The sequence below is a fragment of the Apus apus genome, chromosome 15 (genome assembly GCF_020740795.1).
Source record: "Apus apus isolate bApuApu2 chromosome 15, bApuApu2.pri.cur, whole genome shotgun sequence".
NCBI lineage: Eukaryota > Metazoa > Chordata > Aves > Apodiformes > Apodidae > Apus > Apus apus.
The window spans coordinates 1,153,647-1,178,785 of record NC_067296.1 but is presented as its reverse complement, the minus strand read 5'-3'; the positions used below and the strand labels follow the sequence as shown (position 1 = coordinate 1,178,785).

The 25,139-nt window shown below is 53.9% G+C and overlaps 1 protein-coding gene across 1 annotated transcript in view; it reads left to right on the top strand.

Moving 5' to 3' along the window:
* The window catches only part of LOC127391142 (rho GTPase-activating protein 39-like), a 55,023-nt gene extending 34,916 nt beyond the window's left edge, over positions 1-20,107 (top strand). Inside the window, exons 3-10 of the mRNA XM_051633476.1 lie at positions 408-1,716; positions 5,490-6,036; positions 7,310-7,399; positions 14,030-14,103; positions 15,434-15,633; positions 16,252-16,343; positions 16,839-17,008; positions 17,424-20,107. Coding sequence (XP_051489436.1) covers positions 408-1,716; positions 5,490-6,036; positions 7,310-7,399; positions 14,030-14,103; positions 15,434-15,633; positions 16,252-16,343; positions 16,839-17,008; positions 17,424-17,618 — 2,677 coding nt within the window. The 3' untranslated portion in view covers positions 17,619-20,107. The remainder of the gene's footprint in view (positions 1-407; positions 1,717-5,489; positions 6,037-7,309; positions 7,400-14,029; positions 14,104-15,433; positions 15,634-16,251; positions 16,344-16,838; positions 17,009-17,423) is intronic.
* Positions 20,108-25,139: the final 5,032 nt, after the last annotated feature.

Sequence of the window (25,139 nt, the reverse complement as noted above, 5' to 3'; positions counted from 1 at the left end):
TTGACAATCCAAAGGCAGACACTTGGGATTGTTTACCAGCTTACTGCTTAAGTGGTCTAGAATAGTTTACTGGTCTTCTGCTGGTGGCTCTGGGTGCTGTGCTTGCTACTGAGCCGTGGAAGGCACAGTTTGTTTCCCATCTCAATGCTGCTGATACCAGGCAGGTTATCGTTTGGTGAACTTGTTTCATCTTGTTCTGCTGTTCATGACTCATAAATTTATCATGTGTGTTAAGATGTGCTTCTGCTTCAGGAAGGAGGATCGCCAAGAAGAAAACAATGAGAAGCTGATATGACTGTTTGGGGATTCCCCAGACACTTTGGGACGAACTATCTGGTATTTGGGTACAAGTTTCAGCTAATACAATTCTTAAATAATTCCCTGTGTTTGTATCTTTCTTTCTTTAGGGAGACTCCTACACACTGGCAGCCCCTGCCAGGCACGAAAGCAGCCATGCTGGTCAAAGTGAACAGTCTGAGGCAGGGACAGAGTTCTTCTAACAGCTCCCTGCAGCTGCAGGGTGCTCCAGAGGCCAACAGCCAAAAATCTCTTCCAAAACCAGCCATATATGCTCAGCCTCAACCCACATCCCAGAGCCCTGGAGCCACAAAGCGAATGCCTGCAGGAGACACGAAGCAGTCTATGCAGATCAAAAAGACAGAGAACGGTGGGTTTTGCCTAGTGCTGATGAATGGTCCAACTTCTCAAACACCTCCAAGGAGCCGAACAGGAACCCCCCAGCCTGCATCCCCCAAGTATGCCTCCCCTGCCCCTATATACGATGAGCCATCTTTAGAGTCTCCTATTTATGATGAGCCACCAGTAGATATGGACACTGAAAGCATCAGTATGAGTAGGATGTCTCCACCAAGGTCACCAAACAGTAGCTTAAAAAAGCAGCTGCAACCAACCAAATTATTACAGCATCCAGGTATGCAACAGCAGCAAGCTGCAAAGAAGCATGCAAGAAACCCTTCCTCCACTGAATACAGCCCAGCTGGCAGGGAGTATATAAAGCACATGGTCAACGTTGATCAGTCTTCCAAACTCTCCCACTCTTCTGCTGCAACAGCTGATGCTTCTACTAAACTGCCTGGTCAGCTTACTTCCAAGGACAGCTTCAAGCAGTCTTGGAGGATCTTGGAAGCCAACGTCCTCAAGAACATGGAAGCTCACCACAGCCGGCAGAACAGCCTGCAAACTCAAGAGTACCCAACTGGTATAAGCCATCAGGATTCTGGTTATTCAACTGGCCCCTCTCCAAGCTTGAGGAAAAGGAAAGGAAGGAGGCAAGGGACAGGTCAGGGGAGACCTGGCTCTGTGGGCAGCAGCAGCGAGCTCACAGCTTTGAACGATAAGCTGATTGCTGAGATGCGTGCTGTGGTGGGCAGGTCAGCAGCTTGCAGGGGGAGCAAAGCCAGCCTGGATGCTCAAAGTCTGGAGAGTGGCATCCCAGCAGAGAACAGCAAAGTCAGGTTTCAGTCCGACCACTTGAAAAAATGCGTCAGCCGGAGCTCAAGGGACGACGTCTCAGCCAGTAACAGGTCTCTGTATAGACAGGGCCTGGAGAGCAGGGGCAGTTTTCCCAGCAGTGTGGGTGCTTCGCAGGACACAGTGAGGCAGAAGAGGACTTTTGAGAAAATAGATTCTTTAGAAAAGAACGTGACCAGCCAGACAAGTTTGGCTTCATCAGATGCTACACGGCGCTCCTCCCAGGTACCTCCTCATCCACACCGGGTTCGATCGCGCCTTTGCTGGGCTGTGGTGGTGCAGAGCCAAGTGCCTGCTCCTGGGGGGGTTTGGTGGGTGTGCTGCAGGCAGGACATGTCTGTGCCTGCAGAATAGCAGATGGGTCACAAAGAGTCACAGTGTTGTGGGTGGATACCCCATTTCAGGCCAGTGGCCTGAGGGGAGGGGGCTTGTAGACTCATGTCCAGCAGGCCCTGAGTGCTGTGGGCAGCTCTGCTGTGTCCCTGGGGTCCATCTGCTGGTGCTCCTGTCTCCTTTGGTAGCCTTCCCCTGACGTGTCTTCTCTGTGCTGGGATGGCCAGAATCAGTGGGGTGCAGGACACAGGGTTTGCATGGCCACGTGGCAGCGTTTCCTCTGTTGGTTTTTTTTTTGTCTCTCTTCTTTTTGTGATAGTTCCTCATGCTCTGCTCTCCCTTCCAGTAGTTCCTGAGCATGGAATGGATATACTCAGAAACCTGTGACAGTGACTCTAGCCTCTTCCTGATGGAAATAGAGATTTTAAAGCCCATTACTGTGCCTGCACAGCTGGAGCAATTTTTCCTCTATCACACCACTTCTGCAGAGTTCAGTGTTCCATCTTTCCTCCTTTTTGAATTTGAACTTCCTGGTTTTAGTTCAGATTTAGGTTCTACAGAGGTCATTTTATGTCCTGTGAAGTTTTTGTCCTTTTTCTCTTTGCTCACCCTTCCAGTTATTTCAGTCCTGCAGAACAACCTGAGTCTCTGCATCTGATCTGCAAGGCAGAGCTGGTAACAGTCATGGAATCATAGAATGGTTTGGGTTGGAAGGGACCTTAAAGACCATCTAGATTCAACCCCCTGCATGGGCAGGGACACCTCCCACCAGCCCAGGTTGCTCCAAGCCCCATCCAACCTGCCCTTCAACACTGCCAGGGATGGGGCAGCCACAGCTTCCCTGGGCAACCTGGGCCAGGGTCTCACCACCCTCACACATGAAAAGTGACTTTATTTTAACCCTTTGTTCTGTCTTTTTTTGTCCCTGTTTACTAACCACAGTCATTCATGAAGAAACTTGGCAAGGTCCTTGACATTTCAGATTGCTCCAGCAGACCTGTGAGCTGTAACTTTTCTCTAGAAGTGAGGCTGACACCTCCCAGCTGTATCAGATTTATGTTTGTGCCTTCTCTTCTTGTAATTTCTGATCAGTAGTGACCTGAAACCCTCTTACAAACTGATGTTGTGTTCTCACATGTTCCATTTTTCAGGCACAGAGCCAGTGTGAGTTCACATGACTCGCATATTACAGTTAATAGTTCAGCAATTTCATTTCACAGCCTCTTTAGACATGCTGGAAGGCCACTCTGGGCTGCTGGATGTGTCACCCCTTGTTGCACTGACAGGGAGAGCTGAGACTTGATGTCTCCGTTATGCAGCAGAGATGGTGGATTGGGGATAGGGAGAGGGGAGAGGAGAGGAGAGGAGAGGAGAGGAGAGGAGAGGAGAGGAGAGGAGAGGAGAGGAGAGGAGAGGAGAGGAGAGGAGAGGAGAGGAGAGGAGAGGAGAGGAGAGGAGAGGAGAGGAGAGGAGAGGAGAGGAGAGGAGAGGAGAGGAGAGGAGAGGAGAGGAGAGGAGAGGAGAGGAGAGGAGAGGAGAGGAGAGGAGAGGAGAGGAGAGGAGAGGAGAGGAGAGGAGAGGAGCCTGTTGAATCTCTAGAGAGCATGAGGAGGTACATCCTCAAAAGGAACATGCTAAAGGAGCAATTAAGGGTGGTAGGAGGAAAACTAACCCTGGGAATGGAAGGTGGATTGTAGAAGACTGAGGATGCAGATAGTAGAAGAGAACTGCAGACAGGGATTTCTAGGCAGCGTGTTGAGTGAATTCAGAGAGGGTGAGGAGGTAGAGGGGTAACTCAAGGGATAAAAAAACAAAACTAAGTAGAAAAGCAGGAGAAATTACTGTGCCCCAGGCTGGCAATAAGAGGTGGAGTGTGGTGTGTGCTAATCCCATCATCCACATGTATGTACATGTTTGGTGCAAGATAGGGAAGGGTGGGACTGCACAAGCCTCTGTCATGAGTTCAACAGTTGCTCCTGACAAAGAAAACACCAACTTGCTCTAAATGTTTAAGAACTAACGTGTATTTTGAGGTTGAATTGTAGGCCAGGACTGGAATAGTGTGTGGCACATGTGTTAAGGGTGATCTGCAAAGAGGGAAAATGCATGTTTTACTTCACTTCTTCTGCTGCAAAACCAAAATTTACAGATTTATATTTCTTGGTCTTCCTTTAAAAAACAAAAACCTCAAGATTATCTTGTTTGTTTTTTTCCTTACTTGCTGGAGATCTCCTTGGAGAACACAGAGCAACGTGTGGGCTGTTTAGCTCCTCGTTTCTTGATGTGGGAATTTCCAGTCTAGCAAAAAAGTCTGTTTCCTAAAACAACTTGTTGGGTGTTTGGGTTCCATATGTGTCCCAGGCTGCCACCTCCATCCTGAATTCTGCCTGGGCAAAGTAAGTGTCTGTTCTCACAAGCAGTTATTACATTTTCTTGCCATTAGCCCTGCCCAGGCTCTGATGACGTTGCTCCCTGTAGCAGCAGCCTGGGTGCAGGGGTGGACAAGGGCTGCTTGGAAAAACTGCACACAAGGCCTGGGAGGAAGGAAGGTCTCTGTCTCTGCTGCTTATCTCTGTGAGCTTGTGATCTGTGGATTTGTCCCTGGAGCAAATGAACGTGATCACTGTGGGTGGGGAGCAGTTGTCCCTAGTCCTCTGAGAAGAAAAAATGATGCAATAGTTGTGCACAATTCTGATGGAACAGAGATGTCCCCAAGTCCTGTGCAGTGGCACTGGCAGAAGCACTGGGTCTGCAGCCTGTATCTGCCCCGTGGACACTGAGGACCAGGGCTGGTTCAGGAGGAGGTCGTGGTGTGTCTGGAGGGTCTGGTGAGAGCCAGCTCTGTTGGTGGTGGAGGTTGATCAATGCAGATATCTTGTCTCCTTCACTTCACCAACTGATACACAATTTATCCTGCCTGGGTGACAGCCTTACCTTCAAAATAGCTGTGTCCATGCTCCCTTGTGCCTCACTTAGCTTCCCTGTCCCACTGGTGTATCTGGCCAGTATTTCCATTAGGAAGGTGATGGTGGAATTGAGATCCATGGTTCGAATGCCTCAATGCAAAGGCTGCCCAGAGCTCAGCAGCTCCCAAGGGTCACTGGGTTTGGGCCACGTGTGTTTAGTTTGTTTTTTTTCTTTTTTATTTTCTCTTTTTTTTGCCCAGAACTTGGAAAAATAGTAATGGCAGGAACCAGCCATGGGATTGTAGGGGTCAGAAAGGGTGAAGGCAAGAAAGAAACAGTGCTGGGAGTGCTGTGGCCATCTGCTCTCTGCCCTCTCCTGGTGTTCCCCACCCACCTCCTGGGTTGCTGTGGCTCCGCAGGAACTGAGAGGTGAAGAGTGAGGAGAAACTTGGCTCCTTGGGGTGTGCTTGGTGCCACAGAGCTGTGCTGCAGCTCTGGCAGTCAGCTCACCTCCTGCTTGGGCTGCCCCTGGAGCTCTGGGACAGCTTGGACAATCAGCCCTGTTGCTCCTTGTCCCAGTGCTTCCCTTGGGGACTGCACCGGCGTGTGGCCGTGCCAGCCAGGCTCTCACAGAGCTGCATTTTGTACCGATTCACCACTTTGGAGCTGCTGGTGGCTTCATGACTCACTGCTGATAATTTTCCTAGCAGGGTAAGGAGTCATCTAAGCTGCTTTCAACCCATCTGTTCTCCATTGCAGCCTGGGACAATCGAGTTGGACCCCAAGCAGGAGAGCAGCGTCCAGCCCGCCGGCTGTGTGGGGTGTCACTTCCCCTACAACACCCTGCGGAAGCCCCTCTCCCAGAGCAGCATGGCAGACTGGGCCTCCAAGAACCTCAACATGCACACCCAGGGCATCTTCCGTCGGAGGATCTCCATCTCCAACATGCTGTCCTGGAACGGCGGCTCCATCAAAAAGCCGATGCTCATCACCAGCAACCGCACCGTCAAGAAGGAGGCCTGCGAGATGTTCAAGCTGGTGCAGAGCTACATGGGAGATCGTCAGACCCGCATGGACCGGAACCACGTGGCGCTGGTCACGGTCACCAAGTGCTGGAGCATGCAGGGGCTGCGGGACGAGCTCTACATCCAGCTGATCCGGCAGACAACGGACAACACGTGCTACCGGAGCCTGGCGTGGGGCTGGGAACTGATGGCCATCAGCCTGGCCTTCTTCTCCCCATCGCCCAAGTTTCAGTCTTACCTGGAAGGTTACATTTATCGCCACCTTGACAGTGATGAGAACAGTAAGTGCCTCGTGCACACCCTGGCCCCAGCAGCCTTCTGCTGGGCTGGGCCACCTACTCAGGGTAGTCTGGGTTTGATCAAAAATGGGTAGTCACCAGGCAGGGCTGTGGTTTCTGTATGAGAGCACCACGTGCTGGGTGAGTCCATCCTTCCTGGGGATGAAGCTGCCACCAGCTCATCTCCCTGCAGGCCTGACGTGTGTCTGGAGGGAAAGTGCCAGCCCCAGGCTGTGCCCAGCTCACTGGTCACTTGGCAAGATCAGCTGTGGGAGAGATGGTTTGGACCTGCCAAGGAGTTTCTTTGGGTTCTCTGAAGACATGATTTACTTCAAAATTCCTTAAAGCAGGAAAAAAAAAATATTAATTTTTTAGGGGAGCTGTTGCAATCATTACAAGCAGGCCTCAGCCTGGCAAGCAGTCGGGATCCTGGAGGATGCTGCTTTTGTTGTGAACAGATGTGGTGTAGCTGCCTTCAGCTCTTTCAGAAGCCTTGGGGAGCAGCCCAGCATATATTCAGTTATACAGTTATTACCCCAATTTTAAATTTCTATAGCACCCTGTGCAAAATTAGAAACAAAAGCCAAGTGACAAGTGACAGTATTTATTGGCTGATTTGTCACTATTTCATCAGTGCTTGCTGTGTCTTGTCCGGTCTCAGGCAAGAAGCGATGGCACCTCTCTCCACTGGTGGCTTCAAGAGCAGGTTAAAGCCCCCCTAGATCTCCAGGGCAGGTGCAGAAGTTCTGCCCCAGCACCTCCCAGCCCCAGTGTGGCAGTGGAGGTGGGTCCTAGGGGCAGCCATGGTGCAATGCCAACATTTGCCTCCTTGTTTCATGCCTGTATCCTTAACGTGGAATTTCTTCACTGAACTGCTGGATGTTCAGCACTGCTTTGGGTTCTGTGAGGATCCCAAACCCTTGTTGCTCCTCCCCAGAACCATTCCCTCCAGCTACACTTGGCCCAGGAGTGAAAAATCACCCTGCCAGGGCCAGGGGTCCAGGCAGCAAGGGGGAGTAAACAGATGTTCCTCCTGCTGCTGTTTAGGCAGTAAATTTGTTCAGGTATAAGCTTGTTTCCTAGAGCCCCATCTCAATTATTTGGCCATTTGGAGAAGTTGAGTGTTGTCCTGGGCCCCTAACTCAGGTGCGTTTGGAGCTGGCTGAGGACCTTTCCCTGATCTGGAGTTAGGTGGCTACCATGTCTAAGGGCAGTTCTAGTCTTTGGTATTTTGTCATTCCACACTATTAATCCAGAGCCTCTTCTGATTTTTCAGTTGCCCAGCGCATCAAGGAGCTTGTGGATCTGAAAAACAAGAAGAACTCAAAATCCAGGAAGAAGAGGAAACAAAACACTGAGGATGAAGGTAAAAGGAGGCACAGCATGAAGGGGGGCAAGAGGAAGGACTGCACTGACCTCCAGCAGACGGGGGTCCTGAGCTGTGCTGAAAATCAGACAGTTCTTCAAGTCCATAGACTTAGATTTGTGAAACTTTAGTGCAGGTGGTGGGTGTGAGAGGTTGGACCAGAGCATGGATGAGTAGTGTGGGTGGCAGCTGAGCAGCACCCAGGACCAGAAGCAGTATGGCAGCAGGGGAGACCCCTTCCACCTACAGTTGTGTGAAAAAAGGAATTTTGATTTAGATGCAGAACTGGAGCTGAAATCCAGCTGCTCTGTGTAAGCCACAGGATTTTCTATAGCACATTCCAGGGCTCAAAGCTGCACAAGCCAGCCTGTTGGAATGAACCTGTGTCAGCTGCAGTAATGGATTTTGTAAAGCACCACCCGACCTGAGAACCTTGAGGGAGGACACTCCTGACAAAGAGCCCTGCCTTTTTCTCCCCAGTATCAGCTTGTCCACACTCCCTGGACTCTGCACTCCAGGGCTTCCAGTAGCGTCACTGCTGCGTGAGCAAGAGTTCACGTAGTCCTCCAGCCCCAGGGTGTAACTGCTGCCTGCAGTTAATCTGTCATCTGGCTAAAGTCTTGCTAGACAAAGTCCATTCCATTTTATATTTTTTGTATATATATTGCTTTCAGGAAACTTGAGCCAACCCTTTGAATTAATATCAGGCAGCACTTCATATCATGTGGCCTCAGTGTTTTGAATCTGGGAAAGCTGGAGCCCAGCTTCCTGCCCTGCTGAGCCCCACCTGAGCCAGCAGGCAAGCGTGGGAGACCCAGACTCTCCTGCGGGGCCTTCCTTGTGTCCCTTGTCCCCTGAGGCAGCTGCAAGTCTGAGAAGTGGCTGAGGAGGCCCCTAGGTCACAGCCCCTGCACCAGGAGCATCTGTTGCTTCTGTCTCTGGTGGGATTCAGAGACCTGAGACCACACAGAGGGATTATATTTCTGGTAGGGGTCAGTCTTTTTTCTTTCCTGTTCAGGCCCAAGAGAGTTCAGCCTATTCCTTCATGAAGTGGTTGTGCTTGGGCTGAGAGAGACTTTGATACCTTGATGGGACAACTCCCCAGACATGATGTGCAGGGTGTGCTCTGTCTGTGGGCTGAGCAGGCTCTTCTGTGCAATTGATGGTCTCTTGTGTGCTTAGGAAGATAGAGGTAGTTTTTACCTAAAAGTAAGAAATACACTTTTAATTTAATGCTACGAAGAAGGCATGCCAGGATACCTTTATAAAGTTTGCAGAATGAAGCACTTGAAAGTCACAAGTGCCTGTGTGGCCTCAGCCAGGGCTGTGGGGACAGGTCCCACGCTGTCCCTTCACTGGGCCCTGCTGCTGTCACACAGACCTGCTCTGGCCCTGAGCTGCTCTGCCAGCCCTGCAGGGCTGGCCAGGGGAGCAGAGGAGGCAGGAAGGCTGGCACATCACTGCAAACAGCTTTTTCACAAGTGACTGGCAATGCTGAGGGTATTTTCTGGGGTCTGACCTCAGAGCTGCACCTGAAGGGGATCCTGCAGGAACACACAGGCCTGCCTGCTGCTGCTGGAAGGGTCAGGCTGTTCCTCAGGACACCAACCCCTGCTCTGCTGGCCACGCTTGCTGGGCATGGGGGGTGGGTAGGACACAGCTCCCCGGCATTGCCAGGCAGTTGTGAGATGTTCATCAGTAGCTCTGATATACTTAGATGCTTGGGAAGCTGCAGCAGCAATTCAGCAGAGAAATCCATAAGGAAATTAAATGTAGCATTTTCATATGGAACTGAACAGTAGGTATATGGGCATGTATGTAAGTCTTTCAGTGGAAAATGGAGTCAGAGCTGTGATTTCTCCCTCCCACATGCTTCCTTCACTGCAGAGGCTTGCAAGTAAACACTTGGGTGAGTAAACATTTATAATCTGACATGCACCCAAAGAAATAATTTTGAAGTTTCCCACGCTTGCCTCTGCAGTCTTCACCTTCTAGTGTAATTCTCTGTGAGCAACTGAAATATGAAGGTGGTGCAGTATCTTTTCATGGATCAATAACCCATTGATAGGCAGAAGAATAACAGGTAGAAAGAAGTTATGTGTTTTTAGAAGGAGGATTGTCTGCTGATCCTGCAGGAATGTAAGCTGGGATTTGGGTTTATACAAGGAGGCAAATAATGAGCTGGCAGCTCAGTGTTGGTATGAAATTATTCAGGATTGTAAAAACTGAAGGTGCAGAGAGATCTCACAAGGGTGAGTAACTGGTCAAACATCAGAGAAAACTGTGAGAAAATCTTCAAGAGAAGCCAAGTATTGTACACAGGGGAGACATCCCTGACTGCATGTGCAGCAGCAGGCTCCTGTGTAGCTGTTGGAAGGAGAGAAAGATGTTTTGCAGCCCATCTGTGAATTTCCAGAAATGTACACATGGTGCGGGGAAGCAGTCAAAAACCAAACAGAGGATCAGGAGCTTGTAGAAAAGGGACAGAGAGCAAACCAGCCCTCAGCCCTAGTCATGCTGTGCCCACTCTGCATGTCCTGCCCACGGTCCCTCCAGGGCAATGAGTGTGGCAGAGGAAGCTCCACAGGAGCTGGACCTGGGGTAGAAGAGGGGGGAGAAGGTCTGTGGGCTAAAGGAAACCGCAGGTTGCCAGAGGAAAAAGAGAAGAAGAAAATTCCTTGTTGTTTGTCTTAGCAAAAGAATTGGAAACCACCTGGTTTTGTTGTTGGGCTTAAGAGTACTCAGTCCTGAACCCCAGCATTCAATTGTGAAGAGCTGGCAAAGCAGGTTGTGCAGGGCAGGAGCATGAAGAGATTTAGGAAGAAATGGGACAAATTCAAATAAGAGAGGTCTGTCAGGTGGTAGTTAATGGTCCAGGTGCAACACTGCCTCAGAGTATCTCCCACCTGCTGCCTGCTGAGAGATTTTCCAAGGGGAATACTCATTTTTCAGACATCCTCTGTCTGTTTCTTGTCCTGGTGGCAGATGCAGGTTGCTGGCTGTCCAGCCCTTGGGGCTGGCAAAGCATTTCCCCCAAGGGGAATGGTGATGGAGCAGCATTGCTGGGATGCAGGATGCACTGGGGGTGGGAAGAAAAGGGGCTAAAACACTGCTGTAAACCAAGGGAACTGGGCAGATCAAAGCCAGGAGAGTGGCACCAGTGCAAAGCCCAGGTGAGATGTTTGGGAGGCACCAAACCCTGTGCCAAGAGCACAGTGAGACAGGGCCCTGCCCTGAGAGCCTGCTCTGGCTGGGCCAGGCTGCAGCAGGTCGAAAAAATACCAGACAGCAGCTTCTGCTGTGCTGAAATACGTGTCCTATGGCTGGGTTCTGAATCCACATTGTTTACTGCATTTTTTAAGACATTTTTTGGCAGGAGAGCATTCAAGACTATTCCAGAAGGTACGTTCATGCATGTGCCCTGCCTGGATTTTAACTTGTTATAAAAGGAGAGGTTCTTTAAGAAGTTCCTTGCATGTATTTCTAGGCCAGCACATGGAAAAATATTTTCCTTTGAAAACAGTTTTTCAGTGTGTGGGTTGTTAGTAGTCTTCTGTTCCCAAGCTCCTGGGGCTACTGTGGTACCACAGGAAATAACAGCTCAACTTGGATTTCACAGATTCACGATGTGCTCAGGGAAGTGGGAATTGCCTCCAGGGTGAGCCCTTCCCTGCCCAGGCAGGCAAAGCGGCCCAGCCCTGTGCCCAGGTCGTGAGCTGGGGAGCAGAGGGGGACCTGCCCGTCAGTGAGGAGAGCTGACCAGGCCTGCTGAGCCAAGTGCCAGCAGCTGGTCTCTAGCTGAGCGTTACACAAGCAGCCAGATGGCCGAGCCAGGGCGCAGGTTTGGAGGCTAAAGCTAAATTCTGCTCCCCTCCCTCACAGTTCCCTGCCCAGCTCTCCGTGCCTCCCTGCCCCTCCGCGTCTCTGCCGCCCAGCTCGCCCGTGCTGGGGCTGGGGGCTGCACACCTGGGTGGGAGCCTGGTGGGAGCCTTTCCTGCTGTGCCTGCCTTGGCAGAGCAGTCACCCCATTCCTCAGGGCTCCTGCTGCTTTTGTGGCAATTCGGGGCAAGTTTAGTTTTCACTTTGTTTTCTTGAAATTCGGTCGGCTCCACATGTGGCCCTGACAGTCCCCTCTGGGTCACAGGCTTCAGCCTGGTTGTCATTGGGAACAGGATCCCTTGCTGGTGCAGGATGTAGGGTTTGGGATCAGGGAGCTTTCTGGGAAAGTAGGGAAGAGGCTCCAAGCAAACATGCCCGGCTGCTGCCCCCATGTCACCTGTGCAGGCTCTTCGAGACAGCCAGTTCCTTTGCAAACCTTGTTAAACTCTTATGGGTTTCATGGTCTAATTACTGTGTGAAAAAACATTTCCTATTATTAGTTTTGAATGTGCTGCCTCCCACTTAATTGTTGTGATGCAGAGACACAGTCCAGTGTCTCTGGACATTCTCTCCTTCCTGAAGCAGATCACACTTTGCCCATTTTAACAACAAAAGCTATAACCTAAAACAGTGAAGCATCACAAAGCAGCTCATTGGTTTTGTTTTCTTTACTCCTTAGACATTTCCAGTAGAAATCATGCCTGGGATTAGCAGGATTTTTGCGTGCGGGGAATATTTTGCTTTAGATATTCCCAAGAGAGAGAAATTCTTCAAGTTGACTTTCCTTCCTGTTGCCTGCAGGAGAGGGGGATGCTGTTGTCCTCCCTGGGCTTTGCTCCAGCGTTGCAGAGAGGCTCCTCTCCAGCTGGGACCATCAAGCAGATTGACTGAGAGGCAGGGGGGGACTTGTTCTGTCATGGGGAGCCAAGGACTGTGTTTTTTCTGCTGGCTGAGGGGAGAACAGGGGAAGTGCATCTCTCACCTTTGTGAGTTGTTGTTCTGCTGGAGAAGAGCTTGTCCTCCCTCTGCATCAAGAGGAACCGAGGAACTCCAGGCCCCTGACCAGCTCACCTAAGCCCTAGGGTGTGGAAAGGCTGATCTGAAACACAGCCATCTGAGCAGAATGTAGATTTTAAAAGCCACAAGTATTTTGAACTCTGCTGCAAGCTTTGAGCCTGGCAGGGAATCAAATAGGGCAGATCTGTTCACTGCTTTCAGCAGGCAATTTGGGTCTGACTCGAAAAAGAACAAAAGGCCAACAGGTTTGGAAAAACTCTCCCAGCAATCAGTGCTGTGTCAGTGCAAACAGTTCTCTCGGTGTCACGCGGGGATTAGCTGCGAGTCCTGGCTCCTCTGGCCCTCAGAGCTCGCTGAGCCGAGCGCCGCCGGAGCAGCCGTTGTGCTGGAGCTCTGCAGCTCCTCTGGGAAGCTCTGGTGTGTCCGCTTCTCCTCCTATGGCAGAGTCTGCCCCAGCCTCATGGCACAGGGTTGAGTTGGAGGGGTCTGCAGGTGGGAGTGTGAGGCCATCTCTGGCAGGGCTTAGGGGGCCACCTTCCCACCCCTTGCCCTGCATCCTGAGCTCACTCCAGTTGAGGAATCTCTCGCCTCTTGCTGCTGTTGCCTCTCCCCAGCACTGCACTTCTTGAGTCACAAACTATTTGTTTAAAACGCTTTGAAGTTTTCCCTGGTTGAGCCCTGGCCACACAGGAATGCCCAGCCCTGTGTCTGTGAGCCGTGGGAGTCCAGCCGCTCCAGGGGGCTCACACTCACACTCACACTCACACGAGTGCCTGGGCTGTGAACGCCAAACCAGTGCTTTGTGCTGAGTCAGGACAGGGTCAGGCTGCCTGTGCCAGAGGTGAGGATCTGCAGGAGCAGGGCTGGGAGGTTCAGAGCCACCAGCCTTGACGCAGAAGCCAAATGTCTCCAAGCCCCAGCAGTGACTGGTGCTGGTGCTTCCCCGGGGCTGCAGGGCCAGCAGGCTGGGGGCTGTAGCCCTGAGGTTTCTGCAGACTCTGTGCAGAAGTTGGACAGGAGCCAGCAGTGTGCCCAGGTGGCCCCGAAGGCCCCTGGCATCCTGGCTTGTATCAGGAATGGTGTGGTCAGCAGGAGCAGGGAGGTGATTCTCCCCGTGCTCAGCACTGGTGAGGCCTCACCTCCAGTCCTGGGGGCAGTTCTGGGCCCCTCACTGCAAGAAGGATCTTGCAGTGCTGCAAGAAGTTTGGTGAAGGAATTGGAAGGAAAGTCTTACAGGGAGAGGCTGAGGGAGCTGGGGTTGTTTAGCCTGGAGAAGAGGAGACTCAGGGGGGACCTTCTCCCTCTCTCCAACCACCTGAAGGGAGGTTGTGCTCAGGTGGGGCTGGGCTCTTTTTCCAGTCAACCAGTGACAGGATGAGAGGGCCTGGCCTGAAGCTGCTCCAGGGAGGTTTGGGTTGGATATCAGGAAGCACTTCCCATGGAGAGGGTGATCAGACATTGGGATGGACTGCCCAGGGAAGTGGTGGAGGCACCATCCCTGGAGGTGTTCAAAGAAAGGCTGGATGTGGCAGTTAGTGCCATGGTCTGGTGGTGTTGGTCATAGGCTGGACTTGGTGATCTTACAGGTCTTTTCCAGCCTTGGTTATGCTGTGATTCTGTGAAGGGGGTGGCTGTTCATGCGGTGGGACCTGCTGCACTGGTGCTCTCTGAAGGGCTCCAGTGTGGTGGCTGCAGGGTGCCCAGGGCTGACTGCTCGCTTCTCCTTCCCACCAGGCCTGCCCATCAGCACCTACGCCAAGTACTGCTACAGGAAACTCCAGAAAGTGGCTGTCACCGGAGGCAAGAAGGTGAGCGGCCACCCCGGCTGCAGGGCCTGCCCGGCACGCAGCTTCCCAAGTCCCAGAGCAGCTGGTCCCATGGCTCTGGCAGGGAGCAATGGGAAATGGAGATAAAGTGAGTGGGGGAGGCTTGCTCGGGGCTCCCCATGAATGTGTGGGAGAAGGCTGCTGCCCAGGGCCCACCATCCTCCCGGCAGGCAGCAGTGCCGCGGGGTGCTCGCTGGCCGTGGGTCGTGGAGGACAAGCCTGATGTTTGACTGTCCCCAGAGTAAGAGGTGCAGGGGATGCACAGCATTTAGTTTCTTCAGGTGAGGGAAGTGTCTCCCTTTGCCACTGAGAGGTTGCACAGGCCAGGTCTTGCTGCTTGTTTACTGCAGAGTTGTTCATTTCCAGTTCAAAATCTCTGGCAGCAGAGGTGGCTGGTGCGGCGGGAGCCCGTGTGCTCCGTGTTATCTGGAAATCCCCCTCCTCCCTTCCCTCTGTGCCACGCAGGGCTGAGGAAGCTGGCAGGCAGCCCCAGCCCCTCAGTCCCTGCTCTCCGAGCCAGATCCAATTGTCTTTTATTTCTTCAAATCCCTCTGGGGCCTCCCTGCCATCTGGACTCCATGTACAGCGAGCAAATAGCTGAAATACCTCGGGAGGGGTGAAGGTTCCCAGCATCCCCGCAGGGCAGGACGGGGAGCGCCCCCGCACACAAGCCCTGCCACCCGCGGGGGGTCGGTGGGAGCTGCTCCTGCCGGGGTCACTGCTGGTGCTGGGCAGCCTGTGCCCCCCCTGGCAGCACTGCCTGCCTCCCAGTTTCTGCCAGGGAGATTCAAAGCCCCTTGCAAGTGACACTGTCTTGCAGAAGCAACAGGTCCAGGTGCCCATTTTTCAGAGAGCTTTATCACCTCCGAGAGCAAAGCCTTTCCCTTCTCCCAAGGGCTGTTTCTGAGCTGTCCCATGGCCAAGCACTCACCTGCTGCCAGGCCATGTCCACCTGCCCTCTGCTGAGCTCACCCCGACTGGACATGGGCTGGGCTGCATCCTTCCTCCTCCTGCACCAGCAGGTAGAGCTGGAGCAGTCCCCTCAGCATGCAAAACACAGTGGCAGAACCCCTGCAAAAACAACCCAAACTCTCCAAAGTGGTCTCCTGCCAACAGGCAGCAGCTTCTCTGCTCACCTTGGCCCTGATGATTTGAAAACCCCTGATTTTAGGAGGTGGAGGCTGCAGAGCAAGGTGTCCACATGCATGGGCAGCCCTCTCCATCCTGGCTGCTCACCACCTCCATCCCCAGGTCACTGTTTCTCCCGGGGCTGGTTGTGCCACGGCTGCCCTGAGCTGCTCTCTGTCCTCAGGGCCTCCGCAAGCCCACGGTGGAAGAGATAACCCACGCCAGGAACGCCATCCTGACGCCGTCGCTGTTTGGCAGCTCCCTGGAGGAGATCATGCTGCGGCAGCAGGACATGTACCCGGGCAACAAGCTGCCCTGGGTGCAGACGCAGCTGTCGCAGCAGGTCCTGGCTCTGGGAGGAGAACAGACAGAGGGGATTTTCAGGTGAGCTTTTGGGGCCCTGTGTTACTTTTGAGCCAGCCACAGGTGGGTCCTCAAAGCTGAGAAATCAAGGTTGACCTCCATGTGCTTCCTCTTCCCTGAGAATAGCACCCCACTTGTGGATCACCAACCTTTCCCGGGTTCAGGAATCACCTCTTAAAGTATGCTGAACACTGCAGCATTTGTGTGTGCACCGGGGGGACAGCTTAGATGTGACCCAAACTGCTTAGGACAGCACGTACCCAGGCAGGGCACTGACCTTTCATCAGCCTCAGCAGTAGTTGGCCAGTGTGGGGAAGGGAAGAGCTCTTGGAATCTTTGGACTGAGCATGCTGCAGAGAAGCCCAATTACAGAAAATAATCACTCTTGAGGACAGAATGATAGCTGGTGAGTGAGCTGGTGGGAAGGAGACAAGTATTTCTTCTACCCCCGCTTTAAAGCTGTGTCTGAAAACAGGCAACCTGTTCTCTCTGAGGAGCTCTAGCTGCCTCTGGTGCATGTTTCCTTCTCTCCAGGGCCCTGGAAGCAGCTTTGGAGCCACAATTTACTGGCTACCTGCCACAGCAGGGGTGTTCCCCTCCTTGCTCTCTAAAGCACCTTTGCTGTGTCTCTGTGTGCAGGATACCTGGTGACATAGACGAGGTCAATGCACTGAAGCTGCAGGTGGATCAGTGGAGAATCCCCAGCGGCCTCAGCGACCCCAACATCCCAGGTACGGGAATGCAGGCGTGTGGGCTGCAGCCCCAGCCGGGGTGGGGAAGGTCCAGGAGCACCCAGGAGGTGTGCTGCTGCTCGGGAATGTGGACACTGGCTCTCATCACCAGCCAGGTTTCATTCTGTGCCTTTCTGCTGCCGTAGTGAAACCCTGGGGGTGGTGGGGGAGCCTCTGCTTGCAGCTGGGCAGCGTGCAGAGTGGCCGGGAGTCCAGCAAGAGCAGCGCTCGAGCTCCAAGGTTGCACTGTCCTCTCCTCTAGGTGGCCCCAGAGCGGCTTCCTGGAGGAGCAGGTAGATAAGAGCCAGCATTTCCCTCTAACTGGCCAGTTTGGCTGCCTGAGAATTTCAGAGTCAAGCCTGAAATGAGATGAAGCAGCACAAGTGCAGAATTCTTTCTCTCCCCTCTGTTTCCCGAGGCATTCATTCTTGCTGCCAAGTTTGCCTCTGAAGGTGGTGGGCAGAGCTGTTCTCATGCACCCTGCTTTCTGCCCAGCCTCCCTTCTCAAGCTGTGGTATCGGGAGCTGGAGGAGCCTGTGATCCCACAGCAGTTCTACAAAGAGTGTATCAGCAACTACGAGAACCCCGACGCTGCCGTGGCTGTGGTGCAGCTTCTGCCGGAGCTCAACAGGCTGGTGCTGTGTTACCTCATACACTTCCTCCAGGTAGGTACCCCCACCATCCTGCACCCCACCACAGGCAGCCCCCTCCATTCTGTGCCCCTGCTTCCAGCCAGGAGCCTGGAGCACGTGGGGCACAGTTAGTGGGACAGCTGTGGTGGGCCATCAGCAGGGGTTTAAGACTTGTCACCTGTATTCAAGGCAGGATTGATGGAAGGGGGTCTGCTGGCCTTGTCCCTTATGGGAGCAATAAACAGTGTTCCTGATCTTGTGGAGCATGAGGCCTGTTGAGATCTGCAAGGCATTCCCTGTCTGCCGAGGCTCCCATGCTGCCAGCTTGGAAGCTTGGCTTCCTTCAGGAAGGCCACGTCTCTGCTGTCCTTGAGCCTCTAATGCCACATGTTTGGGGTTTCTTGCCCTTTTCCACTGCTCCAGCTGAATGTCTTCCTGTTACCTGCAGGTCTTTGCTCAGCCATCAAACGTGGGCAGGACGAAGATGGATGTGAATAACCTGGCCATGGTGATGGCCCCCAACTGCCTGCGCTGCCAGTCTGATGACCCTCGTGTCATCTTTGAGAACACACGCAAAGAAATGTCCTTCCTTCGCATGCTGATAGTGCACTTGGACACCAGCTTCATCAAAGGGCTGGTCTGAGCCACTGACCCCCATGTCCAAGACTGCTCTGGGGATTGGCTGGGTACCCAAAGTCTTCTCCCCTATACTTAGGTTTCTTCCATTGTCCTTGCTGTTGTCACAGTCTGAGCATCTCCCAGCATATGATCTTGGGGACAAGATTAGACACTCCTGGAAGGCTCAGGCTGTTCAGCACCAGGAGGTCCTTGGACATGCCAGGGTAGATGCAGTGGTTCCTGGCCTCCCAGTGTGTGTCAGAGAGGGTAGCCAGTCTTCTGGGAGCTGCAGGACTGGTTGCTCTTTGAAAAGGCTGTGATGTCTGTGAGAAACTGCTACCTGGGGCATTAAGACTCTCCATCTGCCTTCTGGAGGCATCATTGGCTTCAGATAGGAGGACATCATTCCTGTGTTGTGGTGTGAGCTGGTCTTGCTGGAGATGCTGCCCCGCTGGGGATAATTTCACTGCTATGGAGCCAGCCTGGTTCACCTCTGCAGACTGTTGGTTGGAGGCATGAGGGTTGTTGGGCACCTCATGATGTTGTTGGCAGGGGGATGTGAAGGTGCAGGAGGTTCGCTGAGGCAGAGGGTTTCCTTGGAGTGCCCTGGCAAGTGGAAGTACATTGCAGCCCAGGGGGAGGAGGTGCCTGAGCCTCTGCTGTGGATGGTTGGCTGGGCAGACACCCCAGTGCTGGGAGCCCTGACAGGTTGCATCCCCACAGCACCCATCTCCTCCTTTAGGCAGCCTCAGAGCTGCACAGCTGCATGTGGCCCTGTGCTGAGCTCAGCCAGCACCCACCCATGCCATGGGGCTGGGGACAAGGAGGAGGCCACATCCCTGACAGCAATGCCAAACAACCTCTCTGGCATTCTGCTAACGAGGGCCATGTCCTCTGGAGGGGCAACCAGAGCAGCCTTGCAGCTGCTTTGCTACGGGCAGCATGAGCAGACACCAGCTTTCCTGAAGAGCATCTGAGACTGTACTTAGAGTCGGGCACCCCCTGCCCTGGTACCACCTCCTTCCCAGACCATGCTGCTGGGAACTCAGTACCAGTTTTGCCCACTCTCCTGGTTCACCCAGGTCTAAAGAAATCCAGGAAGACCCCCCAGCTGCAGGAAGTGCTCCTGTGCTCAGGTGTGCCCTCCGAGGCAGAGCAGCAGCATGACCGTGTGCTCACAGAATGCTGACGCTGTTGGAGTCAACTGTGGCACCCGTGTTCTTTCCACCAAATCCCCACGGGAGTTGCCAAGGGATTGGGAAGGGAAGGGGATGGAATGAAAGGGAAGAGGATGGGATGGAAGGGAAGAAGCAGACCTGAGCAGCCAATGTGTGGTGGAGCCTGCACAGGGGTGATGTCAGGCAGGCAGCTCAGCACTCTGCTGCTGTTGGACCCCTGCAGCACAGCAAGGACAGTGTCTTCCAGAGGCAGCACAGGGGTTTCCTCCCCAACAGCCTCCAGATACTGTTGCATGTTCCTTAGCAAGCAGCAATTTCTAATTCTGTGGCATCCTGGTGTTACTCTTCTCTTCCTTTGAAGTGTTTTCCCTGCTGGCGTCAGGTCTGCTGCAAAAAGCTGCATGTTGGGATTATTCATGCAATGCCAGGTCTGTCGTAGCACCCAAGGTTGCATTTGCATTTCTGCATCCTCCTCCCTTGCAAGTGGGGACCTGGGATCATCCTCTCCTGATTGCAGTGGGGAGCTGAGCCCTGCCAGCAGTGAGGCTTAAAGCTGATGCCTGGATCTGTACCAAAAGTTTGGGCATACAGTGCCATGTGCAGCGTGGCCTGAGCCTGCTGCCTGGTCCCATCTCCTGGTGTGCAGGAGTGGGGTTTCCAGGGCACACCTTTGCTTGGATGAACTCCACAGCAGGAGTTCAGTTTGTGCCCAGATGAGCAAGGGTCATGGTTTCCCTCCTTGTACCAAATGCTTCTGTGGTCCAGTGGGCCAGGAAATCTTGCTCCCGTGTCAGGATTAGCTCTGTCAAACATGGCCCCCAAAAATGTGCCAGAATCTGCTTCACACACCCACCCCATCCTGTCCTGGTGCTTCACATCCATTCAGCTCAGCCTTCTGAAGCACTGGACAACTTGTACTTCAGGTGTGGGGCTGCTTTCCCAGAACTGTAGAGGCAGGCAGGGGTCACCAGCTCTGCCACGTTGTACAGCAACTGGAACTGCTGAGCAGTCTTGGGGTGCCAGGTCCTGCCCTGCTGGGCTGGAGCAGCCGTGTGGTGCTGCCCCCCCTCTGGGGGCTGCAGGTGCCTGTCCTGTGTTGGGCTGTGGTGCAGCCCCCCAGCCCCAGGAGATCCATGGTATTCCTTGCACTTAGCTGTAGCAGGCAATCAAACCATAGGCATTTGCTGCTATGACAAATGAAAGCTTCGTGCCAGGGCTGTAAAATAGGCTGATAAATGACACTGGATTTTATTTTCTTTGCCAACAGGTTTGTAAATACGGAATCAGCAAAGCAGCCTCTCCTCTGTTATAATAATAAATACAATCTCCATGGTTTTCTCTTGTTTTTTTTGTGAGTTTCTGAGGCATGACCATGCCCGCCTGGAGCTGCACATTTCAGGCTGGATGTCAGCATTCCTGAATAACATTTGGGAATCAGCACTATGTGAGCACTTGCAAACCAAGCTGGGGAGCTGGTCACTCGATGGAACTTGGAAGAGAAGAGGTCAAAACAGATAAAGGACAATACTTCTTTATGTAGGATCTTCAGGGTCAAAAAGGGATTAGAGAAGTTTATGGACAATAGCTCCACAAATGGGTAGTCAGAGAGCAGAGGGATGTGCTGCTCACCCAGCAGCTGTGGGTGCTGCAGGAGGTGGCCAGACTCACATCCTCCCCCTGTGGAGTCCCTGCTGTTTGAGATGAGGTTACACAGGCTGCCCCACCTGTGGTGTTCTGTGTTCAGGCTGGAAGATTCTCTGGTCTTTCCCCCATCCCCATTCGAAGGAGCAGCAGTTACTGCCCTGGATCTGGCAGGTGCTGCTGGTGCTCCAGGGGTGGTCACTGCCCTGACAGCACTGGGAAAACGTAGTGCACTTGAGGCAGAGCCAGCATGGACTCCTAAAAAATCAACAGCCAGAGTAGCAGCTGGGCTGGCAACAGGCTTGTGGTTTGTTGTCAGCTTCCACTTCCACCAGCACTGCAGAAAGACCCTGTGCCCAAGGGTGGCCTGGGAAATGGCTCATTTGTCTTTGGCTTCTTCTAGAGAGGAGGCACCTGCAGCTTATCTGAGACTTGTCACGGGTTGTTGGGAAGTGATGTGTCCCGGTGGGACCAGCACCCCTGCACTGGGTGCTTCTGCTGGTATTGTTGAGTTTCTGGCTGGTTTAAGTCTCCTTCCCACAGCCTGGTGTGAGCCTTTTGCTGGTGCTGTGACTGTGACCTGGGAATCTGCAAGCAAGAATGGGGGAAATGGTTCTCCCAGCTACAGATTGCAGGTGATTGACACGGTGCTCTCAGGTCTGCTGTTCACGCTCCACCCCATCTCCTGAAGAGGTTGGGCAACTGCTGGGGGGAATCACAGGGGGGTCTTGTACCTCTCCAGGTTCAGCTTGGGATGGAGGAACGTAGGGCTCAGCTTTGCCAACTACCTGATGTTGTACATGACGTGGTAACCACAAGGCCACCCATCCTATTCACCCACCAGCCATCCTGGTAAAGAAGCTTCTTGCAGTTTCTTGCAATGTGAGGGGTCTCCCTCCTTCTGACCCACCATAGATAGTTAGAGATGCCCAGAAGTTGTGCCAGCTCCCCGGAAATCCAGGGCAGTGGGAGGCCAGTTTTTGGCCTAATCCTCACATCGAGCTTTGCTCTGAATCAGCCCTGTGGGAAGACAGTGACCAGAGGAACAGGCAGGGCTGTACCGGGAGCCCTGCAGGGAGGCAGAGCTGGCAGGGTCCCTGTCCTGACACTGCCCCGTGTGGATGCAGAGAAGCGCTGGTGGCTTCGGCAGAACCGGCTGGAGGAGCCGGCGCTGAGCTCTGCCGAGCACACCCCGAGACTCGTCTTTGGGACAGACACCAATAATAAGGTGGAGAGCTCATCCAGCTGCTGAGCAGTGCTGCTCTTAGGGCTCCAGTTGTCCTGTCAGCCATGGTTAGTGGTGGAGAGAGCCGGGTGTGGGTGCAGCTGGCTGGGGAACCATCTCAGGCATGGAGAAGGGACAGGGGGAAAAAAGCCCAGGCATTCAGAGTGAGGACCCCACCAGAGCTGAGTGCTTCCAGGTGGCTGTGCAGGAAGACTTTTGGGCCACATGGAGTCACTCATCAGCTGGACTTTTGCTTTCAAAGCAGGTGGCACCAGCTGAGGATCCTGCCCACAAAGGTTTGAACCTGCATCTCCCAGGGGCTTCTGCTCCCCCAGCCCCTACCCAGAGCTTCCTCCTCACCATCAAAGCCATCCCACTTGATCTGAAGTGATTAGTGTTTACTGGTACCTTAGGTGGAGCTTGAGACTGAGGGCTTGAGGACTATGCAACCTCAGCAGTCAGGGTTGGGTGCTGGTAGGATCCAGAGCCCAAATGGGACCTTCTCTTCTGGGGGCAGTGAGTGAATGGATTGGTTCAGCTGCAAGGTACAACTTCCCCTGGAATGGCCTGACCTTGGTGGATGCTGCCTGCCCATGCTCAGGGCAGGGTGAACATTGAGAAGAGCACAGGACAGCCAGACCCTCATGCCCAGGGACCACAGAAGGGCCTATGGAGCAGGGTGTCTATGATAGCTTGTAGGTGACAGCCTCAAAGAGGACACAGAGATGAAGGGGGCTGCAGCCTCCCCTTTGCTCCCAGTTGAAACAGTGGGGGGGTGTCTGGGTGCATTGATGCAGAAGTGCCCACTTGTTTGCATGTCCGTCCCATGCTGCTCCATGGGTGGGGCTGCACCTGCCCTGACCAAGGGCACAGGCTGAGGGCAAACATCCTTCCCTGGAGATCTGCAGCTGGCTCCTTGCCTTCTGGATGATCTGGCCAACAAAGAAGGGGTGAGAAACTGTTCTGAGGCATCGACTGCTCACGTGTGGAGTGCTGTTGTCAGCAAGGCACGCCGACCCGGGGAGTCCTCATCTCCCATCCTTGTGTACACCTTGGGGCCTGGCCTGGAGATCAGCCGGACCGGTGGGAACCTCCAGCAACACTGACAACAGCAGGCATGAGCAGGGTGAGGCGTGACGGGGAGAGCTGGACACAGAAAACTCCCCCCTGGACCACTGCATGTCCTGTGGTGTGGAGGGCAGGGACAATGTCCAGACGAGTCTGCGGAACCCCCGCGCTGGCCCTCGCCTGACGCCCCGCAGGGCTGGAGCTGTGACCGCACGCCCCGCAGCGCAAGGCGCTCCCGCAGTCACCCAGACCGCACAGAACGCGGCTGGCAGCCCCCGCTGCAGGCACAGGGCAGGGAGCCCCGTCAGCCCCGGGGCGGCCGGGCAGGGAGGAGGGTCCTGCAGGGAATCGCCAAGGGCCGCGGCTGGGCTGGCAGAGCCGGCTCGGCCGCCTCCTGCAGTCGGTGCAGAAGCGTTTTCTGAGCTCAGCTCCCCCGGGGCTGCGGGGGCAGGAGGCTGCCCGGGTGCGCTGCCCTTGGCACAAGCTTGATCCTCGCTCCCGAAACACGGGCAGGCCGGGCAACAAGCTCCGCTCCCGGGCAGGCGAGGGAGGTGCCCGCGGGTGCCGGCACTCAAGGCCAGCTCCTCGATAGCCCGGCTGGCCGTGGAGGGAAAGAGCTGGAGGGCACCTCGCTGGGAGCTTCCTGCCTCTTCTCGGGAATGTTGTCTAATCCCAGGCCCTTGTTCTCTGCATGAGCCAGGTCAGCCGTTCCCGTGCAGAATGTCCCAACCCACTGACATCTCAGCCCTGCCTCATCGCTGCGGGACTTGGTGCTCACCCGGTCCCTGCCGCTGGACCAGCTCTGCTCCCGTTTTCCACCGGGCTGCCCCGTGCTGGGGAGGGCTGTGCCCTGCCTGTCCCACTGCCAGCTCAGCTCTGGCTCGTCCGCCCAAGCACAGCATCCCCTGCTGCCCCGACAGCGAGCCGGGGCGTTCGCAACACCCCCAGTGCCGAGCATAAATACAACCTTCACGGGTGAGACCAGAACAGCTTTCCAGGCAAGGCAGACAGGCGCTCCCCGAGCTGCAAAGCTTCCTTTGTCCTCTGGTGTATTTATTGGTTTCCTTGATGTGTGGGGAAACACCGGATCCCAACGGATCCGGAGCAGAAACTCCTGGAGGGGGCCAGGACGTGCCTGCGACAGGTCGGAGCACAGGGGGGGCAGCGCTGCTGCTGGCGGGGGCTGCGGGAGGAAGCGCCATTCCCCGCCATTCCCCGCATTCCCCGCATTCCCCGCCATTCCCGGGGAAGCGCTGCCGCGCCGTGGTCAGCCAGAACATCCCAGGGATTCCCATCGTGTTAACCGTGGCTGCTGACATCGGGTCCTGCAGCGGGAGTCCCGGGCAGTGCACAAGGAGAAACAGATCGCAAACCGGCGTAGAGACCACCCTGGACTGCCAAAAGCTGTGTGTTCTTGTGGGAAGAGCAGAGCAAAGGATTATTTCCCACATCTCAAAACCAGCAGGATCTAGAGAGACTTCCTGAGCTTGCTCACAAGGATGTTATGGGACACAGTGTCAAAAGCCCGATAAGGTGAGGGTAGACACATCCACTGCTCTCCCTGCATCTGCCCACTCAGTCACATCACAGAAGGCCATCAGATCAGTCAAACATGATTTCCCCTTGGTAAATCCACGCTGGCTACTCCACATCACCTTCTTCTCTTCCATGTGCTTAGAGATGACCTCCAGAATGAACTGGGCAAGAGGGATGATCCAGGAAACTACAGACCAGGCAGCCTCACCTCCATCCCTGCAAAAATGATGGAGCAGCTCACTCTGCAGGTCCTTTCCAACCCTTAACATCCTATGAATCTATGCTTTCTGTGAAGGAGGAAGTGGTTTCTGACATGTGCCTTTTCAGGGCAGATATGATTCTGTGATTATGGTTTTTTTAGTCGATGGAGACTCCTGAATGAAATATAGTGCTCTCAAAAAAACCAATAAACACTATGCTGACCTTTTGGTTTAAAATAAATAAATAATAAATAAATCTATTTCCCTCCAAAGTTTGGACTTGTTTTTTAGCTGCCTTCTATTTTAATCCTTCCTGCAATTTCTTTCTCTTGCTTCTAGAAGCCTGCAATGTTAAAACCCCCTACGAGATTTCCAGGTTAAAAATTAAATCCAAACTGATAACTACATTTTCCTGCCACTTCTCTTTTCCCCTTGTGGTATTTTTAGCAAGCCCCTCTGCTTCCACAAGTTCCAGCCCCCGAGCTCACAGGCCCTGGCATTGGAGCATTTACACAGGACCTGCTGAGCAGCAATGGGGACAGTTCTGCTTTCAGCCCCAACTTCGTGCCCTCCGGGTCCTGCTCTTGGTGCGGGGCTGAGGCTGCGGTGACGGGAGCAGCCGGATTCGTGCGGGGACAGCAGCTCCTGGGGCTGCTCGGGAGGAGGAGGGTGAGAGGGAAAAGCTCTTGGGGCTCTGG